This window comes from Elephas maximus, chromosome 20, assembly GCF_024166365.1.
Source record: "Elephas maximus indicus isolate mEleMax1 chromosome 20, mEleMax1 primary haplotype, whole genome shotgun sequence".
Classification (NCBI taxonomy): Eukaryota; Metazoa; Chordata; class Mammalia; order Proboscidea; family Elephantidae; genus Elephas; species Elephas maximus.
Window position 1 is genome coordinate 35,041,575 of NC_064838.1, and position 25,682 is coordinate 35,067,256.

The 25,682-nt window shown below is 42.9% G+C and overlaps 1 protein-coding gene across 3 annotated transcripts in view; it reads left to right on the forward strand.

The window, feature by feature from the left end:
• The first annotated feature begins 2,678 nt into the window (after positions 1-2,678).
• Positions 2,679-25,682, forward strand: part of IRAK2 (interleukin 1 receptor associated kinase 2) — an 89,427-nt gene continuing 66,423 nt past the window's right edge. The window contains exons 1-3 of one of the 3 annotated variants that reach the window (XM_049861773.1): positions 3,393-3,467; positions 17,517-17,611; positions 20,775-20,957. In XM_049861773.1, the coding sequence (XP_049717730.1) occupies positions 20,822-20,957 (136 nt within the window). In that variant the 5' untranslated portion in view covers positions 3,393-3,467; positions 17,517-17,611; positions 20,775-20,821. Of the gene's footprint in view, positions 3,468-17,516; positions 17,612-20,774; positions 20,958-25,682 lie in introns of all 3 variants that reach the window. The other 2 variants (XM_049861774.1, XM_049861772.1) reach the window with 2 other exon arrangements.

Consider the following 25,682-nt stretch of genomic DNA (forward strand, 5'->3'; position numbering starts at 1 on the left):
AAGGCCGGCAGTTCAAATCTGTCAGGTGCTCCTTGGAAACTCTATGGGGCAGTTCTACTCTGTCCTATAGGGTCGCTATGAGTCGGAAGGAATCCACAGGGCAGTAGGTTTGGTTTGGTTTGGTATTAGCTCATTAAGAGCAAAATACATATAAGCCTCTGGATGGAGACTTAACACACCGGTGAGAGAAGGTTGACCTCTTCATCCCAGGAAGTTGAACCCCTGTCTAAAGAAAGTGCATAGCCATCTCCAAACATTGGGTGCCTGCATGAAGATCAATCCTGAATATTCATGATAAATTTACATTTCCTTGCCTGCTCTTTGTAAAAGCTCACCTCCCCAAGCTGCTTGTGAGCAGTCTTGGAGGCAGCAGCTCAGACTGTTCCTTTCCTTGCCAAGGAAATAAAAGCATCTTTGTGATCTCCCATATCAGCCTCTTGTTTATTGGCTGTGACAAGTCATGCCAAGCAACTTGGGTTTTCCCAACATTTCATTTGACTTCCACCTCATAGGAGTCAGCCGTGGGCTGATGTGGATCTGGATTCTCTTTCCTCCCCCTTGTGAAGTTAGAGGAGATTGGACGCACACGTGCCGTTTTTGCGGTCTCAGTTTTCTTATGTGTGGGATGGGGGTAATAACCACAACTACCTCACAGATTGTTGTGAGGAGTAAGTGAAATAAAAAAATAAGCCAGGTGAAATTTGGTGGTGATAAAAGCTCAAGTAATAAGTTCTGCTCCTCCTATCCTATTATTAAACTTGTCCTGCAATTCCCCTTTCCAAACTCTGCTTTCCCCCAATAATATTATCTTCTAAGATAATAATGCAATTAGCCTCGTACCTTTTACCATACTCTACTTTTGTTTGATTTACTTCTGAAAATCGGCCCAACAAAAACCCTATAGATCATAACAGTCTGATCTGATCTGAAACTGATCATGGGGATAGCACATGACTGGGTAGTGTTTGTTCTGTCGTGCATGAAGTTACTATGAGTCAGGGGCCAACCCTACAGCTGCTACCAACCACTTTTATTCTCTAACATTATCACCTTCCATATTGCTAAGTTATTTACTTATTTAGTATTTTTATGGCTTAATATCTGTCTCCCTCCACAAGGTAGTATGCTCCAGGAGGGCACGGATTTTGTCCTTTTCTTTCAGAGGAATCTCCAGCACCTAGAACAGTACTGGGCATGTAGTAGGTGGTCAATAAGTATTAACTATTATTGTTATAAAATCTACCCTGATACCCTATTTAATACAGAATAATTCTCCAACCCCGTTTGAACTTTGATTCTCCTTGACCAGCTTTTTCTTTTTCGCAATTGCACTTATATAGCCTTTTTAAAAAGAAAGCGATAGATGGTTATTCATTCAACAAATAGTTTTGGGGGTGCTTACTCTGTGGCACTGTTTTATCACTAGGGATACAGTAAGGTACAAAACTGACACAATTCCTCCCTTTATGGAGCTGACATTCCCATGGGGGACTTTTTTTTTTTTTCTGTGTACATAAAAAAATTTTTTTTTGTGGTAAAATATATATAACATAAAATTTTCCATTTTAACTATTTTTAAGCATATAATTCAGTGGCATTAATTACATTCACAGTGTTGTATAACCTTCAGCACTATTTCCAAAATTTTTCATCACCCTGATCAGAAACTCTGTACTCATTAAACAATAACTCCCTATTTCTCTCTCCCCCCTGGTCCCTGGTAACTTCTAACCTATTTTCCGTCTCTATGAATTTGCCTATTCTAAATATTTCATGTAAGCTGAATCATATAATATCTGTCTTTTTGTGTGGCTTATCTCACTCGGCAAAATATTTTTTTTTATAATTTGTTGAGAATATACACAACACACACAAATTTGACAGTTTCCACATGTACAGTTCAGTGGCACTGATCACATTCTTTGAGTTGTGCAACCATTCTTACCCTCCTTTTCTGAGTTGTTCCTCCCCAATTAACATGAACTCATTGCCCTCTAAGGTTCCTATCTAATCTTTTGAGTTACTGTTGTCAATTTAATGCCATATAGATAGCTCTTCAAAGAGCACAATGGTCAAGGCAGACATTCTTTACTAGTTAAGCTAGATTGTTATTTGGAGTCCTGGTGGCTCAGTGGTTAAGAACTATGACTACTAACCAAAAGGTCGGCAGTTCAAATCCACCAGTTGCTCCTAGGAAACCCTACAGGGCAGTTCTACTTTGTCCTGTAGGGTCACGATGGGACAGTTTTACTCTGTCCTGTAGGGTCATTATGAGTTGGAATTGATTCCATGGCAGCAGGTAGTAGTAGTCTTTGGTTTTAAGAAGGCTTCAGGGGATATTTTTGGTTTAAGGTTTAAAGATTACCTCAGGGCAATAATTTCAGGGGTTTATCTAGCATCTATGGCTCTAGAAAGTTTGGATTCCATGAGAATTTTAAATTCCGTTCTGCATTTTTCACTTTTGGTCAGGATTCTTCTATAGAGTTTTGATCAGAATGTTTAGTAGGCTCAGCATAATGTTTTCAAGGTTAACTTTTGCCGTAGCATGTATTAGAATTTAATTTCTCTTATGGCTGAATAATATTCCATTGTATGGATGAACTGCATTTTGTTTATCCATAAATTTGTTTATGGACACGGGTTATTTCCATCTCACTTATTACCTTTTAACACGCTATGTAATTAGTATTTTTATTACTAGTGTCCTCCCCCTCACACACACCTAGATTGTAAGTTCTGTGAAATCAAGGATTTTATAGGCTTTCTTTTTATGTATCCCAACATCTAGGACCCATAACCAGACCAAACCCATTGCCGTCCGGTCGATTCCCACTCATAGCGACCCTATAGGATAGAGTAGAACCGCCCCATAGTTTCCAAGGAGCGCCTGGTGGATTCAAACTGCCGACTTTTTGGTTAGCGGCCATAGCACTTGCCCACTATGCCACCAAGGTTTCCACATGTAAGACAGTGCCTGGCATATGGTAGGTACTCAATAAAATATTTGGTGAGTGAATTGTATGTGGTGTAGTGCAGGATGCACTGGAAACAGAGTCCGAAGGTCACCTGCAACTGCCACTGAAATCCCATGTGACCTTAAACACTCGAATTCTTAACCCCCTTTGGGTTTTTTTTTTTCCCTCCCAGTTCCGACCCACCTTGGATCGCCAGCTGCTCAGGGCAAGCAGGTGGGGTCGCGTCCTTCCCCTTGTGGCCGCTAGGGGGCAGTTGTGCCCCCGGCGCAGCCCCGCCCACTTCCCGGACCTCCAGCGGCTCCTGGAGAGAACTGCCCGCCCCTTGTAGAGAAACGGAGTGTGGCCGCGCCGGGTTCACTTGCTCGTCCGCCCGGCCGCCGGCAGGTTGCAGTCCCGCCATGTCCTGCTACATCTACCAGCTGCCCTCCTGGGTGCTGGACGACCTGTGCCGCAACATGGACACCCTCAGCGAGTGGGACTGGATGCAGTTCGGTGAGTGGGACCCAGGTGGGAGCGGTCCCCGTAGCATCCCTCCATGAGCCCCCTCGGGGGCTCTGGTCAAGTGGGTCCTGATCCGAGGGTTGTACGGGCTGAGGTTTCTGGAGCGGCCTCGCTGTGGGACCTAGGCAGACGCCTGTCCCCTCGCCGAACCTTACTTTGGTTATCCCGAAGGTGTTCTGTCATCTCTGAGGTCCGCTGGCGCTAAGATTTCTGTTGGCAGCTGCTCCCAGCTCTTTGTCTCTAAATAATGACCACCTCTACTTTGCTGTTCTTTGGACTGTAAAACTTAATCCCCTAAGAGTAGCTATTTACAATTACTGTGTGTCAGGCTCTGTTTTAGTCTTTACAGGTATTTTTAATCCGCTGCTCAGTGGCGCAGTGGGATTTGAACCCCGGAGATCTGGCTCCACCACGACACACTACTTTGTTTGTAACGCCTTGATTCCTCCTCCCCCTCTCCGTTGCTGTTTGGCTGAGAGGAATGATCAGGTGACCTTGGCATCTAGGGGGAGGCTTCGTGTGTGGTCCTCAGGTCCCTACGCAGAGATTTGCATTCCAGGTTCTGCCACCTACCAGCTGGTGGCTTTGAGCAAATTTCTTAACCTCTCTGAGCCTCAATTTCTTCATCTGTAAACCGGAGATGATAATTACGTTTTCTTCATAAAGTTGTGAGGAATAAAAATATTGCATAAAAAAGCACCTAAACAAATTCAGTGTTAGATATTCATATGAGTAATTAGGAAGTGTTACCTATTAAATCTTAGTTTTAAGTCAGTATAACTGGTACCATTTTTATTTTTTAAATACCATACCAAAAAAAACCAAACCCATTGCCGTTGAGTCCATTCTGACTCATAGCCATCCTACAGGACAGGTAGAACTGCCCCATAGGGTTCCCAAGGACTGCCCGGTGGATTTGAACTGCCAACTTTTTGGTTAGCTGTAATGTATATAAATTTTGTTTAAAATTTTTAATTATGAAATATACCATTCATACAAAAGAATATACAATAGATAGGTACAGTTGAAATAATACTACTGATTAAAATGAACATGTATGTGTTATCCATCTAGTTTGAGCAAGAAATATATATTTTAACCCAGTGGTTTTCATCTGGGGGTGATTTGCCCTCTAGAGGACATTTGCCAATGTTTAGAGACCTTTTTGGTTGTCACAAATTGAGTGAGTGGAGGCCAGGACTAGTAAACATCCTCCAATGCACAGGACAGCCCGCTACAACAAAGAATTATCCAGCCCAATGTGTCAGTAGTGCTGAGGTTGAGAAACCCTATTGTAACCCAATAACAAAAGTAATACATGCTTATTGCAAAATACTCTGGAGGAAAAATTCTACCACTCAGGGATAACCATTCTTAATATTTGGGTGCTAATAACTTTTTTTAATAACAGTAATAATAGCAGCTAATATTTATTGGCTTCTTAACTATGTGCCAGGCAAAATGCTAGGTATTGTATGCCTTCCTGCCTTTTTCCCTAAACATATCTATTTATGTGTGTGTATTTTTTAAAAAAAATTGTATCATTTTGTCCATTCTATCTCATAGCTTGCCTTTTTCGCTTAAAATATATTACAATTATTTTCCCTTGCCATTTGCCATTTCAACATTTTCACACGTATAATTCAGAGACATTAATTTTGTTCATCGCGTCGTGCAACTATTACCACTACATGTTTCAAAATTTTCTGTCACCTGTAACAGAAACTCAGTGCCCCCAGGCAATGACCCTTCCTCCAAAGCAATATTCTTTAACAACATGGACTTAGGTTATTTTCATTAACTATTTTTAATTGAAAAAGTAATATATGTGCTAGGTTAAATGATATAATGGGATGGAGAAGAAAGTAAGCCTCTTTTCCCTCCCTGGTCCTCAGCCTCCCAGATTCCCCTCCCTGGAGGCTGTCACTTTTTCCAGAGAGTCATGGCACATATGAGAATATATTTCCACCTGCTTTTCAAGACTGCACCGTGTTCCATTGTTTGGAGGATCTGTGACTTTAACCACTTGGAATGTTTCTTGGACAGTGGACAAGCTTTGTGGGTAGACCGCCCTCTAGTTTTTTCCATGTTGCCTTGCCCTCAATTGTGAATGCCAGAACAACTTGTTTCTAGGAAATTCGTTTAAAAGACCCACCTATAACTTTTTTTCAAAATAGCTTTATTGAGATAGAATTCACATATACAATTCACCCATTTAAAGTGTACAATTCAACTTTTTTTTAGTGTATTTACAGAGTTGTGCTTCCATTGCCACAGTCAGTTTTAGAACCTTTTCATTACCCCAAAATGAAACCCCATACTCCTTAGCCATCACCCCCAGCCCTCCATCCCCTCTTATTCCTAGGCAACCGCTGATCTACTTTCTGTCTCTATGGATTTGCCTATTCTAGAATCATACAATATGTGGCCTTTTGTCTCTGGCTTCTCTCACTTAGCATAATATTTTCAAGATTTGTCCATGTTGTAGCGTGTATCAGAACTTCATTCCTTTTTATGACTGTATGATATTCCATTGTATGGATCCGTCACATTTTGTTTATCTGTTCATCAGCTGATGGACATTTTGGTAATTTGTACTTTTTGGTTATTATGAATAATGCTGCTAAGAACATCCATGTACAAGTCTTTATGTGGATATAAGTTTTCATTTCTCTTGGGTGTGTAGCCTAGGAGTGGAATTGCTGAGTCACATGGTGACTCTAACATTTTGAGGAGCTGCCAGACTGTTTTCCAAACCAGCTGCACCATTTTACATCCTTGTTAGCAGTACATGAGGTTTCCAGTTTCTCTACATCCTCACTAACAGGTGTACCTCCTGTCCTTCCACGCCCCCTGTTACTCACCTTGCACTTGCCACACTGGCCTCTTTGTTCTAGACTCCAGGTCTTTGTACTTGCTGCTTCCTCTCCCTCTTCCCTGTGTATTTCACATGGCTGATTAGTCTGCATTAGTTCGCTATTGCTGCTGTAACAAATTACCACAGCTTCAGTGGCCTAACACCATGCATATTTATTGTCTTACTGTTCCAGAGGTCAGGGATTAGAAATTGGTCTCACTGGGCTGAATTCAAGGTGTCGGCAGGGCTGTGTCCCTTGTGGAGGCTCTAGGGGAAAATCTGCTTCTTTGTCATCTCCACCTTCTAGAGGTCTCCTGTTTTTCTTGGCTCGTGGCTCATTCCTCCATCTTAAAATCAACAGTGTAGCATTTTGAAATCTCACTTGCTTTTTGACCTCTGCTTCTGTCATCACATCTCTGACTCTGACCTTCTGCCTCCCTCATATAAGGACCCTTGTGATGACATTGGGCCCACCGGAAAATCCGGGATCATCTCCCCATCTCAAGATCCTTAATTTAATCACCTCTGCAAAGCCCCTTTGCCATGTAAGCTAACATATTCACAGGTTTTGGGGTTTAGAATGTGGACATCTCTGGGGGCTATGATTCTGCTGACTGCATAGTTCTTCAGCTCTGGGCTCGTGTCATCTCTTTCACAAGGCTGTCCTTGCCCTTCTGCTACTCTCTGTTGGGTTTTATTTCCTTCATTCCACTTAACATGCTTTGGTATTACCTTGTTTGTTATTTGTTTACGTCTGTCTCTCCCCATAGAAAGAAGACCTGGTGGTGCAAGTGGTTAAGCGCTTGGCTAAGTGAAAGTGTGGCTATTTGAACCCGCCAGCCGCTCTGTGGAGAAAGATGGGGCAGTCTGTTTCCGTAAAGATGTACAGCCTTGGAAACCCTGTGGGGGCAGCTCTGCTCTGCCCTGAAGGGTCGCTATGAGTCAGAATCAACTCTGTGGCAATGCGTTTGGTTTGGTCTCTCTTCGTAGAATGTAAACACCCTAGGGCAGGGGCCTCACCTGGCTCATTCATGCCTGTATTCCTAGAGCCTAGGACAGCACCTGGCAAGGGGGCCGGTGGTCAGTGACCATCTGAATGAAGGCTGAGCTTAAGGACATAGGATGCGAAGACTGCGGGGTGCGGCTGCTTTTCACCCTGTGGAGCTGGCTTTGAGCCTTGGTGTGCCCACTCTCCCTGTCGAGCGGATCACTGGACGGGGGCCAGCTCTGCCCCCATTAGCTGCTCCATGCGGGGTCATGGTGCTCTCCAGTTTCCACTCGTGCAGAATGAGTGTTTACCGTTATCCTTCCAGTCCTATAAATCTTGGCTTCTGTGGGTCATGTTAGAAAAAGGTGGTTCCTCAGAGCCGATTGTGTTACTGAGGAGTCTGGGGGAAGACGTTTGAAGTGATTCAGAAAAGCACATACCACAGCATCACCAGAGCGTGTCACAAGCCTGGTGCACAGTGGGTGCTCCATAAATATTTGTAGAATGAATGAATGAACGAATGACTTGATATGCATCCTCTTTGGATTTGACAATTGTCAGATCATGTGGCTGCCTCCTGTTCATTTCCCTGTGCTGTAGCTGCATCCATTTTTGCCCTTTGGGGAAAATAGTTTTGGAGTCTGTCAGAGCCCGTGTACAATGGGTTTCTTTCAGCGTCACCCACCAGGTGTGTCCAGAGGAGCTGGGGGCAGGGTTCCTACGTTGGGTGATGTCTCATCTTGCTCACTGGTGCACTGTCAGCCTGTGTGCACGGTCCTGCTTTTCCCCTGGCCAGCTGTGTGACTTTAGGCAAGTGACTACCTCTCTCTGAGCCTTGAGTTTCCTCATCTCTAAGATGGGAAGGGTAATACCACCCTCGCAGGGCAGCTGAGAGGCTTAGGGGACATATGGTTGTGAAGGTCCTTAGTGCCTTCCCTTTCTCCCAGCCAGGGAAGAGTCAGATTAGTCTGGAGAAGGGGCATTTGACCCTAGGATGGGTCACCTCAGGAGACTGTGCCATCTCTGCTCTGGAGGTCTTTGAAGATAGACAAACTTTTCTATTGAGTCAGGTGAACTTCTGCAGGAATCAAGAAGCCAGACTTGGAGTGATGGTCCCTGTGTAGTTTTAACTATAGGGGATTATATCAGTCTGGGTTCTCCGGAGAAACAGAGCCAGTAGAGATGTATACATATATAGAGATTTATTTTAAGGAATTGGTTTATGTGGCAGGCTGGCAGTCTGGAAACACAGGCAGGATTTTTTTTTTTTTTGTTTAGTTTATTCTTTTTTTTCAGTTGTGCATTCGGTTAAAGTTTACAGAGCAAATTAGTTTCCCATTCAATAGTTTGTACATAAAAGGTTTCATGGCCTTGGCTTCATTCCCCACAATGTGTCAGTACTCTCCTATTTCCGCCCTGGATTCCCCGTTTCCTTTCATCCTGATTTTCTACGTCTTCCTGCCTTCTCATCTTTGCTTTTGGGCAGCTATTGATTGTTCTAAGGAGCACGTTCCTATTGAGTGTTATTGTTTAGTTTTGGGGCTTGTCTGTTGTTTGGCTGGAAGGTGGTCTCTGGGAACAGCTTCAGTTCCAGGTCAGAAGGGTATCTCAGGGCCATAGTCTCAGGGGTTCCTTCATTCTCTGTCAGACCAGTAAGTCTGGTCTTTTTTGTGAATTTGATCTTTTGTTCTACATTTTCCTCCTGCTCTGTCCAGGACCTTCTGTTTTAATCCCAATCGGAGTGCTTGGTAATGGTAGCTGGGCACCATCTATTTCTTCTGGTCTCCAGGTCATGCAGGCTATGATTCATGTGGTCTCTTAGTCCTTTGGACTAATTGCTACCTTGAGTCTTTGGTTTTTTTTACTCTCCTTTGCTCTGGGCTGGAAGAGACCAATCGTTGTATCTTAGATGGCTGCTTGCAAGCTTTTGAGACCCCAGACACTATTCACTAAAGTAAGATGTAGAACATTGTCTTTAAGAACTATGTTGTGCCAATTGCCGTAGATGTCCCCCAAGCCTATGGTCTTTTGCCTTCGAGCCTGGGAACTTCATCCCATGAGGTGTTTAGTTGTGTCTAAGAGGTTTCCCTGACTGTGCCATGTTGTGCTCCACTGTCTATATTAATATATGAGGAACACCTACAGCCATGTGTTTAGAAATTTCCACCACCAAACCTGTATCTGCCAGTGGACACTCTCCCTCACCTCTTGGCATATCTATCTGTGTATCCATTCATAAATTATTGTTAATACTATTGTTGCAGGATTGTCTATGCTGTAGTAGTTGCCGTAGTTGTTCTTTATTCCTGTGTTCTTCTCGGTGTCCTCTCTTGTCAGGCAGGATTTTATGCTGCAGTCTTCTCCCCTCCCTTCTGCCCCTGTCCTTCCTATGTTATAACCTTGAGGCAGAATTGCTTCTTTTCTAGGAAACATCAGTTTTTGCTCTTAAGACCTTCAACTGATTGGGTGAGGCCCACTCATAGTTTTGAAGGTAATTTCCTTTACTAGAGTCAGCTAATTATAATTGTTTACCACATCTGCAAAATACCTTCACAGTACCACCTAGATTAGTATTTGATTAAATAACTGGTACTATTGCCTAGCCAAGTTGACACATAAGAGTAATCATCACAGGGATAAAAACAGGTTTTCATAGAGGGTATATAAATTGGCAATTATAGGTAACAATTTAATATAGTGTTTACTAGGTGCCAAGCACTATTCCAAGTGTTTCTGTACCTGTTAGCTAATTTAATCCTCACCACAACTTCTATGGTAGGTGCTGTTTATATGTTCATTTTACAGGAAGAGGTGAAGGGCTTTCCCAAACTGACAGCAAGTAGGTGGCAGAGGCCAGATTTGAACCCAGGCCTCTGAATCCAAAGTTTGGACTCTGAGCCACCACTGTCCTGTACCACCAACATGAGCATGTATTCTTATACCTGTAGGAAAAAATTCTGGAAGATGAGACAAAAAACTTAACCAGTGGTTTCCCCTGGGTCTTTCAAGTTGGGATGACCATGGGGGACTTTCTTTTTCCCAAATGTCCCACAGTGACCAGGTGTTACTAGTGTGTATTGAAAGAAAAGCTGTGGTTTTAGCAGGTCACCTGACAATCACTTGCTTAGCTAACAGGCTTCATCTCCCCAAGATCTCTGTCTTGTCTTGACTCTGTTTTAAGGGTCTGGTTAAATACAGAAAGACTAGTAACTTAGACATATGTCACTTTCATGGAGCTAGGATGTCCAAACTGGAAAGCACCTCAGAGTAGTATTCTTATTTCTCCTGTGTCATCTGTGAAGAAAGTGCAACCTGAGAGGGCAGGGCTGCTGGCTGCATGTGGCAGCCCTGGGCTTCTGTTTTTTCCATTACATCATGTTGCCTCCGAAGGGTGGGAGGTGTGCGGATCCCCAAGAGCTTCCTCTTCCCTCATCTCTTTTTTTCCACTGCTGGGAGCAGCCCTGACCCTGCTGACTTCACTTCCTACTGACCAGGAACCTGGCCCGGAATTTCCAGTGACTGAAGTTGAAACCCAGGAACTTTCCATCCCTAACAGATCACTTTTCCTGGAGACTCTTCCTCTGCAGGAGACTGTCACACCCAACCCATTCCACACAGAGCAGAGAGGGTTATGCAATATGATCTCATGACTCCCTGGCTCTGAGGTCTCCAGGGTCCCCATTGTTCTTAAGGTCCAGTCCAAACTCTGTAACTCGGCATTCAAGGCCCATCGCAGTATGGTCTTGGGCTTAGTCTCTTACCTTCCCTTCTGCCTCTCAGTCCACCTCTGCTTATGTCTTAGCTTCTTAGTGCTGCTGTAACAGAAATCCCATGATTGGGTGGCTTTAATGAACAGAGATTTATTTTCTCACAGTTCAGGAGATTAGAAGTACGAATTCAGGGCCCTAGCTCTAGGGAAAGGCTCTCTGTCCACTCTGGGGGAAAACCCTTGTCTCAGCTTCCCTTGTGTTCTTGGCATTCCTCAGTTCCTTGGACATCTGCATGTGGCATTTATCTTTCTCCCATTTGTGCCTGCTTGCTTCTGTGTTTAATCTGCTCTTTTTTTCCTTTTAATTGTGTTTTAGGTGAAAGTTTACAGGTCAAGTTAGTCTCTCATACAAAAATTTACGCACACATTGTTATGTGATCCTAGTTGCTATCCTTATAATGTAACTGTACATTCTTCCTTTCCACCCAGGATTTCCCGTGTCCACTCAACCAGCTCCTGTCCCCTTCTGCCTTCTTTTTTCACCTCTGGACAGGAACTGCCCATTTAGTCTCATGTGTCTACTTGAACTAAGAAGCACACCTCTTCACGAGTATCATTTTATGTCTGATAATTCAGTCCTATTCTTTATCTCAAGAGTTGGCTTCGGGAATGGTTCTAGTTCTGGGCTAATAGAGAGTCCGGGACCATGTCTTCTAGAGTTCTTCCAGTCTCAGTCAAACCATCGAGTCCCGTCTTTATATGTGAATTTGGGTTCTGCACCCCACTTTTTTCCTGCTCCCTCAGGGACTCTCTGTTGTGTTTCCTGTCAGGGCGGTCATTGGTGATAGCCGGGCACCCTCTAGTTCTGGTCTCAAGCTGATGGAGTCTCTGGTTTATGTGGCCCTTTTGTCTCTTGGGCTAATATTTTCTTTGTGCCTTTGGTGTTCTGCATTCTCCTTTGCTCCAGGTGGTTTGGGACCAATTGATGCATCTTAGATGGCCGCTCACAAGCTTTTAAGGCCTCAGACACCACTCACCAAAGTGGGATGCAGAACATTTTCTTAATAAATTTTGTTAGGCCAGTTGACATAGATGTCCTTGGAAACCATGGTCCCCAGACCCCTGCCCTGCTACACTGTCGCTCGAAGTGTTTGGTTGTGTTCAGGAAACTTATTAGCTTTTGGTTTAGTCCAGTGGTGCCGACTTCCCTTTATTGTGTGTTGTCCTTCCCTGCAGCTAAGATAATTCTTGTCTACTCCTCTCCATTCCTCCCCACCCTCATAACCATCAAAGAATGTTTTCTTCTGTGTTTAAACCTTTTCTCAAATTCTTAAAACAGTGATCTCATACAATATTTGTCCTTTTGCAGTAGACTAATTTCACACAGCATAATGCCTTCCAGATTCATCCATGTTATGAGATGTTTCATGGATTCATTGTTCTTTATCATTTTGTAGTATTGTGTGAATATACCATAATTTATTTGTCTATTCACCTCTTGATGGGCATCTAGGTTGTCTCCATCTTTTTTGCTATTGTGAACAGTACTGCAGCGAACATGGGTGTGCATATGTCTGTGTGATGGGTCTTGTTTTTCTAGGATGTGTTCCAAGGAGTGGGATTGCTAGATCATATGGTACTTCTGTTTCTAGCTTTTTAAGGAAGCACCAAATTGATTTCCAAAATGGCTGTACCATTTTACATTTCCACCAGCAGTGTGTAAGTGTTCCAGTCACCCCACAACCTCTCCAACATCTATTATTTTGTGTATTTTGGATTAATGCTAGCCTTGTTGGGGTGAGATGGTATCTCATTGTAGTTTTGATTTGCATTTCTCTAATGGCTAATGATCATGAACATTTCCTCATGTATCTGTTAGCTGCCTGAATGTCTTCTTTGATGAAGTGCCTATTCATATCCTTTGCCTATTTTTTAAATTGGGTTGTATGTCTTTTTGTGGTTGAGGTTTTGCAGTATCTTGTAGATTTTAGAGATTAGACCCTGATCGAAAATGTCATAGCCAAAAAATTTTTCTCAGTTTGTAGGTTGTCTTTTTACCCTTTGGGTGAAGTATTTTGATGATAGTAAGTGTTTAATTTTTAGCACCTCCCAGTTATCTAGTTTCTCTTTTGGTGTTTGTGCATTGTTAGTTAAATGTTTTATATTCTGTTTATGCCATATGTTGTTCCTATTTTTTCTTCCATGGTCTTTATCGTTTTAGATTGTATATTTAGGTCTTTGATCCATTTTGAGTTAGTCTTTGTGCACAGTGTGAGTTATGGGTCTTGTTTCATTTTTTGCAGATGATTATCCAGTTATGCTAGCACCATTTGATAAAGAGACTGTCTTTTCCCCATTTAATGGACTTTGGGCCTTTGTCACATATCAGCCTCCCATAGGTAGATGAATTTATGTCTGAATTCTCAATTCTGTTCTGTTGGTCTATGTATCTGTTGTTGTACCAGTACCAGGCTGTTTCAACTGCTGTGGTGGTATAATAGGTTCTAAAATCAGGCACTGTGAGGCCTCTCATTTTGTTCTTCTTTAGTAATGCTTTATTTATGCAGGGCCTATTCCCTTTCCATATGAAGTTGATGATTTGTTTCTCTGTCTCATTAAAAATGTCGTTGGAATTTGGATTGGGATTGCATTGTATCTATAGATCGCTTTGGGTAGAACTGCCATTTTCACAATGTAAAGTCTGCCTATCCATGAGCAAGGTATGTTTTTCCATTTATGTAGGTCTCTTTTGGTTTTTTGCAGTAGAGTCTTGTGGTTTTCTTTGTATAGGTCTTTTATGTCTCGGTTAGATTTATTCCTAAAGTATTTTATCTTCTTGGGGCTATTGTAGATGGTATTGATTTGGTGATTTCCTCTTCGAAGTTCTCTTTGTTGGTGTAGAGGAATCCAACTGGTTTTTGTATGTTTATGTTGTATCCTGATACTTTGCTGAAATCTTCTATTAGTTCCAGTAGTTTTCTTGTGGATTCTTTGGGGTTTTCTGTGTATAAGATCACAACATCTTCAAATAGGGGTACTTTTACTTTTTCCTTACCAATTTAGGTGCTCTTTATTTCTTTTTCTAGCCTAATTGCTCTGGCTAGGCCCCTAGCACAGTGTTGAATAAGAGTGGTGATAAATGGCATCCTTGTCTGGTTCCTGTTCTCAAGGGGAATGCTTTCAGGCTGTCTCCATTTAAGATGATGTTGGCTGTTGGCATTGTATAAATGCCCTTTATTATGTTGAGGAATGTCCCTTCTATGCCTGTTTTGCTGAGAGTTTTTATCATGAATGGGTGTTGGACTTTGTCAAATGCTTTTTCTGCATCAATCGATAAGATCATGTGGTTCTTGTCTTTTGTTTTATTTATGTGATGGATTACATTAATTGTTTTTCTGACGTTGAACCGTCGCTGCATACCTGGTATGAATCCCACTTGGTCGTGGTGAATTATCTTTTTGATATGTTATTGAATTCTATTGGCTAGAGTTTTGTTGAGGATTTTTGTATCTATATTCGTGAGGGATATAGGTCTGTAATTTTCTTTTTTTGTGTGGTGTCTTTACCTGGTTTTGGTATCAGAGTTATGCTGGCTTCATAGAATGAGTTTGGGAGTATTTCCTCCTTTTATATACTCTGAAATACCTTTGGTAGTAGTGATGTTAACCCTTCTCTGAAAATTTGGTAGAATTCTCCAGTGAAGCTGCCAGGGCCACAGCTTTATTTTGGTTGGGAGATTTTTAGTTACCTTTCAATCTCTTCTTTTGTTGTAGGTTTATTTAGTTGTTCTACCTCTGTTTGTGTTAGTTTTGGTAGGTAGTATGTTTCTAGAAATTTGTCCATTTCCTCTATGTTTTCAAATTTGTTGGAGTATAATTTTTCATAGTTTTCTGTTGTGATTCTTTTAATTTCAGTTGTGTCTGTTGTGATATCACCCATCTCATTTCTTATTTATTTGCTTCCTCTTCTGTTTTTCTTTTGTCAATTTGGCCAATGGTTTATCAGTTTTCAAAGAACTAGCTTTTGGTCTTGTTAACTCTTTCAGTTGTTTTTCTATTCTCTATTTTATTTATTTCTGCTCTAATTTTTACTGTTTGCTTTCTTCTGGTGCCTGAGGGCTTCTTTTTTTTTTTTTTTTTTTTTCCTGAGGGCTTCTTTTGCTGCTCTGTTTCTATTTGTTTGAGTTGTAGAGTTAATGTTTTGATTTTGGCCCTTTCTTTTTGGATGTGTGCATTCATTGCTGTAAATTGACCTCTGAGCACTGCTTTTGCTGTGTCCTAAAGGTTCTGGTAGGATGTGTTTTCATTCTCATTTGATTCTGTGAATTTCTTTATTATGTCCTTGATTTCTTCTATAACCTAGTTGCTTTTGAGCAAGGTGTTGTTCAGTTTCCATGTATTTGATGTTTTTTCCTTGCTTTTTCTGTTATTGATTTTTACTTTTATGGCTTTATGGTCAGAAAAGATGCTCTGTAATATTTCAATGTTTTAGATTTTGTTAAGGCTTGCTTTGTGGCCTAATATGTGGTCTATTCTGGAGAATGTTTCATGTGCATTGGAAAAGAAAGTATACTTGGATGCTGTTGGGTGGAGTGTTCTGTATATGTCTGTGAGATCAAGTTGGTTGATTGTAGCATTTAGATCTTTGTCTTTAATGAGTTTCTTTCTGGATGTTCTGTCCTACACCAGGAGTTAAAGACTCCTACTGTTATTGTGGAGCTGTCTATTTCTCTTTTCAATGCCGTTAGAGTTTGTTTTACGTATTTTTGGAGCCCTGTTGTTGGGTGTGTAAATATTTATTATGGTTATGTCCTCCTGGTGTAGTAACGTTTTAATCATTATTTAATTTCCTTCCTTATCCTTTGTGGTGGATTTTACTTTAAAGTCTATATTGTCAGAGATTAGTATTGCCACTTCTGCCCTTTTTTGATTGTTGTTTACTTGATAAAATTTTCCATTCTTTGAGTTTTAGTTTGTGTCTTTGAGTCTAAGGTGTGTCTCTGATAGGCAGCATATAGATAAAAAAAAAAAAAAATAGATAGTGTTTTTTAATCCATTCTACCACTCTGTGTCTCTGTATTGGTGCATTTAGTTTATTTACATTCAGTGTAGTTATTGATAGATATGAGTTTAGTGCTGTCATTTTGATGTACTTTTTTGGGTGTGTGTGTTGTCGACTTAATTTTCTATGCTGAGTTGTTTTTCTTTATGTATTTTCGTTTCATCTTTTTCATTGTTGTTGATTTTGTATTTGCTGAGTATGTTTTTCTTTTTTCTTTTGATGTGTAGGGTTGTTCATTTCCTTTGTGGTTACCTTAAAATTTTCCTCTATTTTTGTAAGTTTAAACCAATCTTTTATTTCTTGATGTCTCCTTAACTTTCTCTCCGTATGAAAGTTCTGTGACTACATTATTTAGTCCCTCTTTTTTGTTTTAATGTATTTTGTTTTACATACTGATGTCTCTGCTTTCCAATTTTCAGTGTTCTAGCTTTGACTTATTTTTGTGACTTCCCTATCTGGGTTGATATCTGGTTGTTCTGTTCTGTGTTCTAGTCTTGGGTTGTTATCTGATATTACTGATTCTCTAAGCAGAGGACTCCCTTTAGTATTTGTTGTAATTTCGGTTAGGTTTTTACAAATTCCCTAAACTTCTCTTTATCTGGAAATACCCTAATTTCACCATCATATTTGAGAGCCAGTTTTGCTGGATATATAATTCTTGGTTGGTAATTTTTTTCCTTCAGTGTTTATATATGTCATCCCATTGCCTTCTTGCCAGCATGGTTTCTGCTGAGTAGTCAGAGCTTAATCTTATTGACTCTCCTTTGTAGATGACTTTTTGTTTATCCTTAGCTGCTCTTAAAATTCTCTCTTTATCTTTGGTTTTGGCAAGTTTGATTATAATATGTTTTGGTGACTTTCTTTTGGGACCTATCAATGAGCTTCTTGGATGGATATCTTCTCGTCTTTTATGATATCAGGGAAGTTTTCTGCCAACAAATATTCAGCAATTCTCTCTGTGTTTTCTGTTATCCTCCCCACTAGTTCTGGTACTCCAATCACTCTTAGATTATTCCTCTTGATAGAGTCCCTCATAATCCTTAGGGTTTCTTTGTTTTTTGAAATCCTTTTATCTGATTTTTCCTCAAATAAATTGGCGTCAAGTGCTTCATCTTCAGTCTCACTAATTCTGACTTCCATTGCCTCAATTCTGCTCTTAAGACTTTCTATTGAGTTGTCTAATTCTGAAATTTTATTGCTAATCTTTTGGATCTCTGTTTGCTGTGTCTCTATGGATTCTTGCAGTCTGTTAAATTTGTCATTTTGCTCTTGTATAACCTTCTTAGATTCCTCTATCGCTTTGTCTGTGTGTTCCTTGGCTTGGTCTGTGTCTTGCCTGATCTCCTTCCTGATCTCTTCAAGAGCTCTGAATACTAATCTTTTGAAGTCCACCTCTGGTAACTCCAAGACCTTTTCTTCCTTCAGGAAGTTCCCTGGTTCTTTGTTTTGGTCACTTGCTGAAGCCATCGTGGTCTGCCTCTTTATATGATTTGATGTTGACTGTTGTCTCTGAGCCATCAGTAAGTTATTATATTTATTTATTTTATGTTTGCTTACTGTGTCCTAGTTTTTTTTAATATGCCCAAATAGGCTGGTCATGTGTGCTACTTTGATTATTGGCATCTTACGTCCTGTCACCAGGTGGTTAGAGTATGTGAACCCAGGAGTCCATTTACTTTTCTTGTGTCAGTTCAGCTCACGTGTCCAGGTCATCAGTCATCAAGTGTGTGGTGCAGGTTGTCACCTGCAGTCCTAGATGGGCGGGGCTACATAGAGGTGATTGGAGTAGGCACAGGTATCTGGCTGCAGTAGGGGATTACATGCTGAGCAGGGTAGGGGGCTGATGGCTGCCCCTGAGTGCCTGGGTGGAAGGCTTGTCCCTATTTCCTAGAGCATGTAGTTGAGTGAGTTTTGCAGCCGGACTTTGGGCACCCAATGCTGTTGCCTGTAAGGACTGGGATGTACCACTTATTCTCAGACCCCTGTCGTGGGTGGTTGGACCCACCAGTCCTCAGGCCCCTGATGTGTGTAGGTGAGGACCCTACTTAATGGGCAGGACAGTGTCAAATGTCACAAATCTGCCACTCCCCTTTATCTGTTGCAGTTGAAAATAGGCTTCAGGTGTATCCCCTGTTGTACTATGCTAATGAAGACTTAGGCTGTCAACATGGGCCCACACAGGTCTTAGCAGGGGTGAAAGGCATTCAAGACCTCTTATGCCTGTGCCTAGGCAAAGGGGCCATGCCTGTTCTGAGGTCCTGGTTTAGGGGAGCTGGCAGACTATTTTTTTCCTGTTTGTTAATTTGTTCTCTGTCCAAAGCCGGGAGAATGGCTTGGGGAGCATGACGGGTTCCACTTCCGCCCCAGGGAGCATGGCAACTGCTGAAGCCTGACCAGACCACAGCAGAGCGGGGAGGGGGCGGGTGAAGGGGAGAAAGGTACTTCCCAGAGGGAGAAGGGTTATTTTGATCCTGCATGGTACATTAGATGCTTGCACGTAACTTTCACAGAGTCAGTGCTACTTCCCCCTGGTTCCAGAGGCTTGTGCAGACTCTCCGCTGCTGGGTTTCTCCTGATGTGGAAAATGTGTCCCGAGCACTAGTGCTTGCCTTAGCCCATGTGTGCTGGCTGATCCACCCTGCTGGGTGCCGGCCGGGTGAGGTCTGGCAAATTCTTACTGCTTCTGAACTGTCTCCCCTTCCCCTGTTGCTCAGTCTGACTCGTCAACTTTGTCTTTGATGTTCAGGACTCCTAGGCTGTCATATATAATTGATTTACTTGTTTTGTGGGGTCTTTGTTGTAAGAGGGACAACCGGAAGCATCTGACTACTCCACCATCTTGGCCCTGCCTCCTAATCCATTCTATTTATGTCTGGGAAGTGATTAGGTTTAGGACACAGCCTATAGATAGGGCCTGGTTAACATAAAAAAGAAATCCTCGTTTTCAAATGGTATAGGGATTGGGATTGCAACACATTTTTGGAGGATACAATTCAATCCATAGCAGCTTGTATTTCCCAAATAGAGACTTCCTTGAGGTTTTTGATTTCCTCACCACAGCATCACCAGAGCTGTTACAGGCCTGGCACACAGTAGGTGCTCCATAAGTATTTGTAGAATGAATGAATGCACCAATAACTTGATGTTCATGTAGATTCCTGTCCCTTGATTTCTGAAATCCCAGGACTGAAGCTTGACTATTTTATTCCTAGTTTAAAAACAACGTCTCCCTCACATCAGTGAACTCTGGAGAATACTATATGACTGTTAAAAATGCTGTGTATAGAGGGCTCGTAACAACTGGGAAAATGCTTAGAGAATAATGTTAATAAATAAAAGCAGGATGCAAAATCTTACGGTCTGGCAGCAGTGACATCCCAAACCACACCTATGTGGAAGGGGAACTTTTTTGAAGGAGAAGGTACCCTACTGGCCATATGAGGATGGGGGACTCTGAAATTTGTTTAATTTGTTCCTCCCTTTATTTCCCAAGCTCTCTTTAGTGAACAGATAATAATTTTATCATAAAAAATGAACAGAAGGAATGTATTATTCTTATTATTGCCAACGGTAGCCCCCTGCTTTTGTACAGTACCTCAGAGTTGGCAAAGTGCCTGTATGACGAATGAATGAACCCATTCTCCATGGGGAATGGGTTCATTCATTCATTTGTCATACGTTTACTGAGTTCCCGCAGGAAGGCTGGGACAAGGATGAAGCTGGTGGGACACCTGGGGCACAAAATTTAAGGAGACAGTTACTCTCAGGGTCTTGCATATGCAGGATCAGCCCTGTGAGTGAGTGATTCCTTAAATTTTGCAGCCTAGTTTTTCCACTGGCCTTACCCTGGTCCTGGCCCTGCCGCCCGTTCTGTGCCAGGCACTGTTTTGTGCTGTTTTTGTTGTCGTTAAGTGCTGTTGTGCTGGCCCCTGACTTACGCGACACCGTGCACAACGAAATGAATGCTGCCTGGGCCCTGCACCATCCTCATGGTCAGGTGCAGAATGAACCGTTGTGATCCGTAGGGTTTTCACTGGCTGATTTTTGGGAGTAGATCGCCCGACCTTTCTTCCTGGTCAGTCTTAGTGTGGAAGCTCCGCTGAAAACTGTCGAACATCGTAGCAACACACAGGCCTTCGCTGACAGACAGGTGGTGGCTGTGCCTGAGGTACGTTGGGCAGGAATGTAACCCAGGTCTCCCGTGTGGAAGGTGAGCGTTCTGTCACTGAACCACCACTGCCTCCTCACTGTCCTGTGCACTGGGGATATGATAGTGAACGAAACAGATAAACTCCCTGCCTACTGTTCTCTTCTAGAAGGGGAGGCAGGCCACGTTCTATTGCCCGCCCCATTACAGTTGAGGAAACTGAGGCTCACACTGGTGAAGTGATTTGTCCAAGCGAATAAGTAGCTAAAAACTCAAGGCCCCTGACTGACCCACTTGTCCAGCAGCCTTTCTTCCAAATCTTGTGAGATGGCTAAGTTGTTACTGTTGTTGAAGCGTTGGCGTGCTGTTCCGCATGGGTATGAAGTAATCAGCATTATAACATAGGCCGCCCGGGGACCCCAACACGTGGTGGCATTTCAGGTGTGGTGAGGGGCAAAGCCCGGCTAACGGGGTGGCACTTTCTGTGGAAGAATTGCCTTTCTACCCTAAGCAGAGTGTTCTCACTCACCCTTCAGCCTCCTATGTGATCACGGACCTGACCCAGCTACGGAAGATCAAGTCCATGGAGCGGGTGCAGGGTGTGAGCATCACTCGGGAGCTGCTGTGGTGGTGGGGCATGCGGCAGGCCACCGTCCAGCAGCTCGTGGACCTCCTACGCCACCTGCAGCTCTACCGTGCCGCCCAGATCATCCTCAACTGTGAGTAACCGGGGTGGCCCGGGCCCAGGTGCGGCTCTGCCCAGAGCATCTAAACTCAGTCATGGCTCCTAAGCACAGTTTCAGGGTGAGCTGCACTCTCTGGCCTTAAAACTTTTTAACTTCCAACATTGGAACTGGTAACAGTGGTTACCTCCGGGAAGAGGAATTGGATGGCCAGGGAATAAGGTATTGGAGGAAAACTTTATTATAAATTCTTTTGTACCTTTTACATTTTGGTTATTATTCAGATAGTCAGTAAATCAATAACTAAAAAGCTATAACCTAAAACATTTAAAAAGTATACAGTAAATTCCTGAAGACAACTCATCAGACATGGAAGGGACTGGACAATGGGTTGGAGAGAGATGCTGATGAAGAGTGAGCTGCTTGTATCAGGTGGACACTTGAGACTGTGTTGGCATCTCCTGTCTGGAGGGGAGATAGGAGGGTAGAGAGGGTTAGAAACTGGCAAAATTGTCATGAAACGAGAGACTAGACAGGCTGACTCATTAGGGGGAGAGTAAGTGGGAGTATGGAGTAAGGTGTATATAAGCTTATATGTGACAGACTGACTTGATTTGTAAACGTTCACTTAAAGCTCAATAAAAATTATTTTAAAAAAGTATACAGTAAAAATGATTTGTGTCATCACTCTAGTGCCCCATTTTATGTCCCAAGAAATAACCGCTGTTCATAATTGCTCGTCTATGTTACTATGCATGCGTTTTAAAAAAGAAATAAAAACCAATCCATTGCTGTTGAGTTGATTCCAACTCCTGGGAACCCCATGAGTTACAGAGTAGAACTGCCGCATAGGAGTTTCTTGGCTGTAATCTCTACAGAGCAGCTCTCCAGGCCTTTCTTCTGTGGTGCCACTGGGTGGGTTCAAACTGCCAGCCTGTAGATTAGTAGTCAAGTGCAAACCATTTCCGCCACCCAGCAACCTTTTTTGTGCCTAGGCAGGTATATACACATGTATTTACAATCCCTTTTTAATTCAAATAGTAGCACGCTGTACATGCTGTTGTATCCTTTTTTTTTTTTTTTTCACCTAACACTAGCTTTTGGAGATGTTTCATATCGGTATGTATCATGTCGCATTCCCTGGACAAATATACTGTGATTTATTTAAATTATCCCCTGTTGTGTTTAGGTTGCTTCTAGCATTTTTCTATTTTATGCAGTAGTGTGATGCACTAGTCTTGGGCATATGCCTGTTTTTATTTTTTTGTACACGTGTGAGTATAGCTGTAGGATGATTTTTTAGCATTGGAATTGCTAGGTTGATATTTTGTGTATTTTATGTTTTTATTAATATCACCAAATTACCCTTTTACAAGAGTGTACAATCATGGTATAAATTCTCATTATTTGCTATAAAGTCACTGCAGACGCTTAATTAGCAAATACTGAGTCATTGCTCTTAGAGGAAATACAGAGTTAGGGCCCTGCAATCCTCTGGTCACAACATTTTCATCAACTAAAACGATACATAACCTTTCTTTATGTGTGTGTCTGTTTAAACACCTTATTTAATATATATTGTCGATTCATTAGCATTGAACTCATGGCCAGCAGCGCTATGACTCATGTCTGAACCAAGCTTATCTGACACGTGTATTTTCTCCATAAAGCACATCATAGCCTTCTTGCACTTACGAACACAAGACAGCCTTTCAGCACTACACTTGAGGGCCATTTTAAACAGCAGAATCACCAACAAAAATGCAAAAAACATAGCTTGTTCAACCTCAGCTGGGCAACTCAAATTTTTCACTGCTTTGTACATGTTTGCAGATGACTGCAAAAGCGCCATGAGTATTGGTTTTGGATTATAGCTAAACTTTAGGGAGTAGGTGAAGTTGTAAGTATGTTGTTGTTAGGCGCCATCAAGTTGGCTCCAGCTCATACTGACCCTATGTACAACAGAACGAAACACTACTCGGTCCTGCACCATCCTCTTGATCATTGCTATGGTTGAGCTCGTTGTTGTAGCCACTGTGTCAGTCCATCTCATTGAGGGTCTTCCTCTTTTTTGCTGACCTTCTACTTTACCAAGCATAATGTCCTTCTCCAGGGAGTGATCCCTCCTCATTTCATGTCCAAAGTATGTGAGACATAGTCTCGCCATCTTTGCTTCTAAGGAGCATTCTGATTGTACTTTTTCCAAGACAGATTTGACAACCTACACAGTATGACAGACTGACAGATGCATGGGGGTTGTAAGTATGGACTCTGTAAATGGTGAGGATTAACTGTACCTCCGTACCTTGAAAGGTGGCTATGGAAGTTGAAGGAGTGGAATATGTCAAGTGCCTGGCACTCAGGCAGGCTCAGTAGAAGTCAGTGGGGCTGAGGAGGCTCATACCCCACCTCGTTCCCTCCTCAGGTCCCTCCTCATATCCCCAAAGAGACCACTTCAATGTGGGGCCAGGGGCCAGCCTTTTAACAGATACTTACTGAGCCCCTGCCCAGTGCCTGGTACTGTCCCAGATTCAGGAAGTACAGTGGCCACAAAACGATAGGTCCCTGCCCTTATGAAGTGCATAATGTTGTGAGGAGACAGTCAATTGACAGGAAAATGAGTATAATAAATACCAGTTAAAGAAACAGGCTGATAGGATACAGTAACCAGGTAGGGGGGCCTCCTGAGACAGGGTGGTTAAGGAAGGCTGGTCTGAGGAAGTGGGACTTGAGGAGCAAGTTGGGGCAGGAGAGCCCAGGGAGAGGGAGCATCATGGGTGTTGAAGGAGCTAGAAGTAAATGGGTGTGATGGGAGGAGAGAGTAGGGCTGCAGAGCCCCGGAGCCCTGGGTGAGACTCTGAGTGGGCTCTGGTTATCCTATCTGGGGCTTCTGAGCTGGGAGTAACCTGGCTGAACCAAAAGACACCAGGAGCACCTGCCTGACTGTACCTCTAGCCTACTGCAATCAGAGAGGGCTTCCAGAGGAGGGTTATGGCACCTAGAGCAAGGAGCTGAGGGGTGGGGGCTGAGAGGGCTCCACCTGCAGAGATAAAACCTGAGAGCAGGGCACACTGGGTGAGCCTACAAATGGAGGGTCGAGAGCTGCAGACAAAGTCCTGGCTCTCAGGGCACGGGCTGTATAGGCAGACTGGAGTGAGTGCCACAGGCCAGTGGGGAAGCAGGCCATGTCCTGTCATTCAGCCACCAAGTGACTCTCCAGTACACAGGGTGTCCAGAGGATACAGGGCTTCCACACACCTGGTCTCATCAGATAGAGAAGAGTTCCTCTGGTGGCAGGATGTCAGGCCTGGGGTAGGTAATGGAGAAGGCACTGCCCATAGTGGGAGTAATGCTCTAACGTGAGACTCTGACCAGTTGCCGTCAAGTTGATTCTGACACATGGTGACCCCATGTGTGTCAGAGTAGAGCTATTCCATAGTGTTTCCAAGGCTGTGACCTTTTGGAAGCAGATCACCAGGCCTGTCTTCCAAGATGCCTCTGAGTGTGTTCGAACTGTCACCCTTTTGGTTAGTAGCCCAGTGCTTGACCATTTGCACCACCCACAGATTCTTCATGATACTCTCCCAATCCCACTGCCCTTGAGTCAAATTCAACTCATAGCTCCCCTATAGGACAGAGTAGAACTGCCCCATAGGATTTCCATGGCTGTAAATTTTTACGGAAACAGACTGCCACATCTTTCTCAGGAAAAGCGGCTAGTGGGCTCCAACTGTTGACCTTTTGGGTAGCAGCTGAGGGCTTAACCAATGTGCCACCAGGGCTTCTCCATGATGTTCTAACCAAAAAACCAAACCTGTTGCCGTCGAGTCAATTTTGACTCATACCCTAAAACAAAACCCTAGCCGGGCTCATTTCTGCACAAGGCTGGCCCCTACTCGACCCCCACAAGTGTAATCTCTAAATCAAGAGTTGGAGCCATTTCAAGACACATCTCCGGCTCCCACACACAGACTTTGCAGTCTCTGTCCCCCTCTTTTTTTTTTATCCCCCTCTGGCTGCCCCATCAAGTCCACTGTATTTGTTACCTACTGCTGCTGTAACAAAAGTATCACAAATGGGTGAGTTTAACAAACAGAAATTCATTTTCTTACAGTTTTGGAAGCTAGAAGTCCGAAATCAGGGTACCAGCTATAGGGTAGACTCTGGGGGAAGAACCTTGTCTCTTCAGCTTCTATTCCTTGACTCCTTGGTGACATTCATGGTTTGTGGCATCTCTCTTCCTCTTTATGCTTCTTTGCTTCCTTGCTTAATACGCTCCTTTTATATCTCAAAAGAGATTGACTCAAAACACACCCTACGCTAATACTGTCTCATTAACATAACAAAGAAAACACATTCCCAAATGGGATTATAACCATACCAAAATCAATACCAAACCCAATGCCGTCAAGTCGATTCTGACTCATAGCGACCTTATAGACAGAGTAGAACTGCCCCATAGAGTTTCCAAGGAGCGCCTGGCGGATTTAACTTCCGACCCTTTGGTTAGCAGCCATAGCACTTAACCACTATGCCACCAGGGTTTCCATTATAACTGTAGGTATTACCAAAACCAAACCTGTTTCCTTCAAGTCCATTCCAACTCATAGTGACCCAATAGGACAGAGTAAAACTGCCCCATAGGGTTTCCAAGGAGCAGCTGGTAGATTGAAACTGCTGACCTTTTGGTTAGTAGCTGAGCTCTTAACCACTGCGCCACCAGGGCTCCACCATAGGTATAGAGATTAGGATTTACAACAC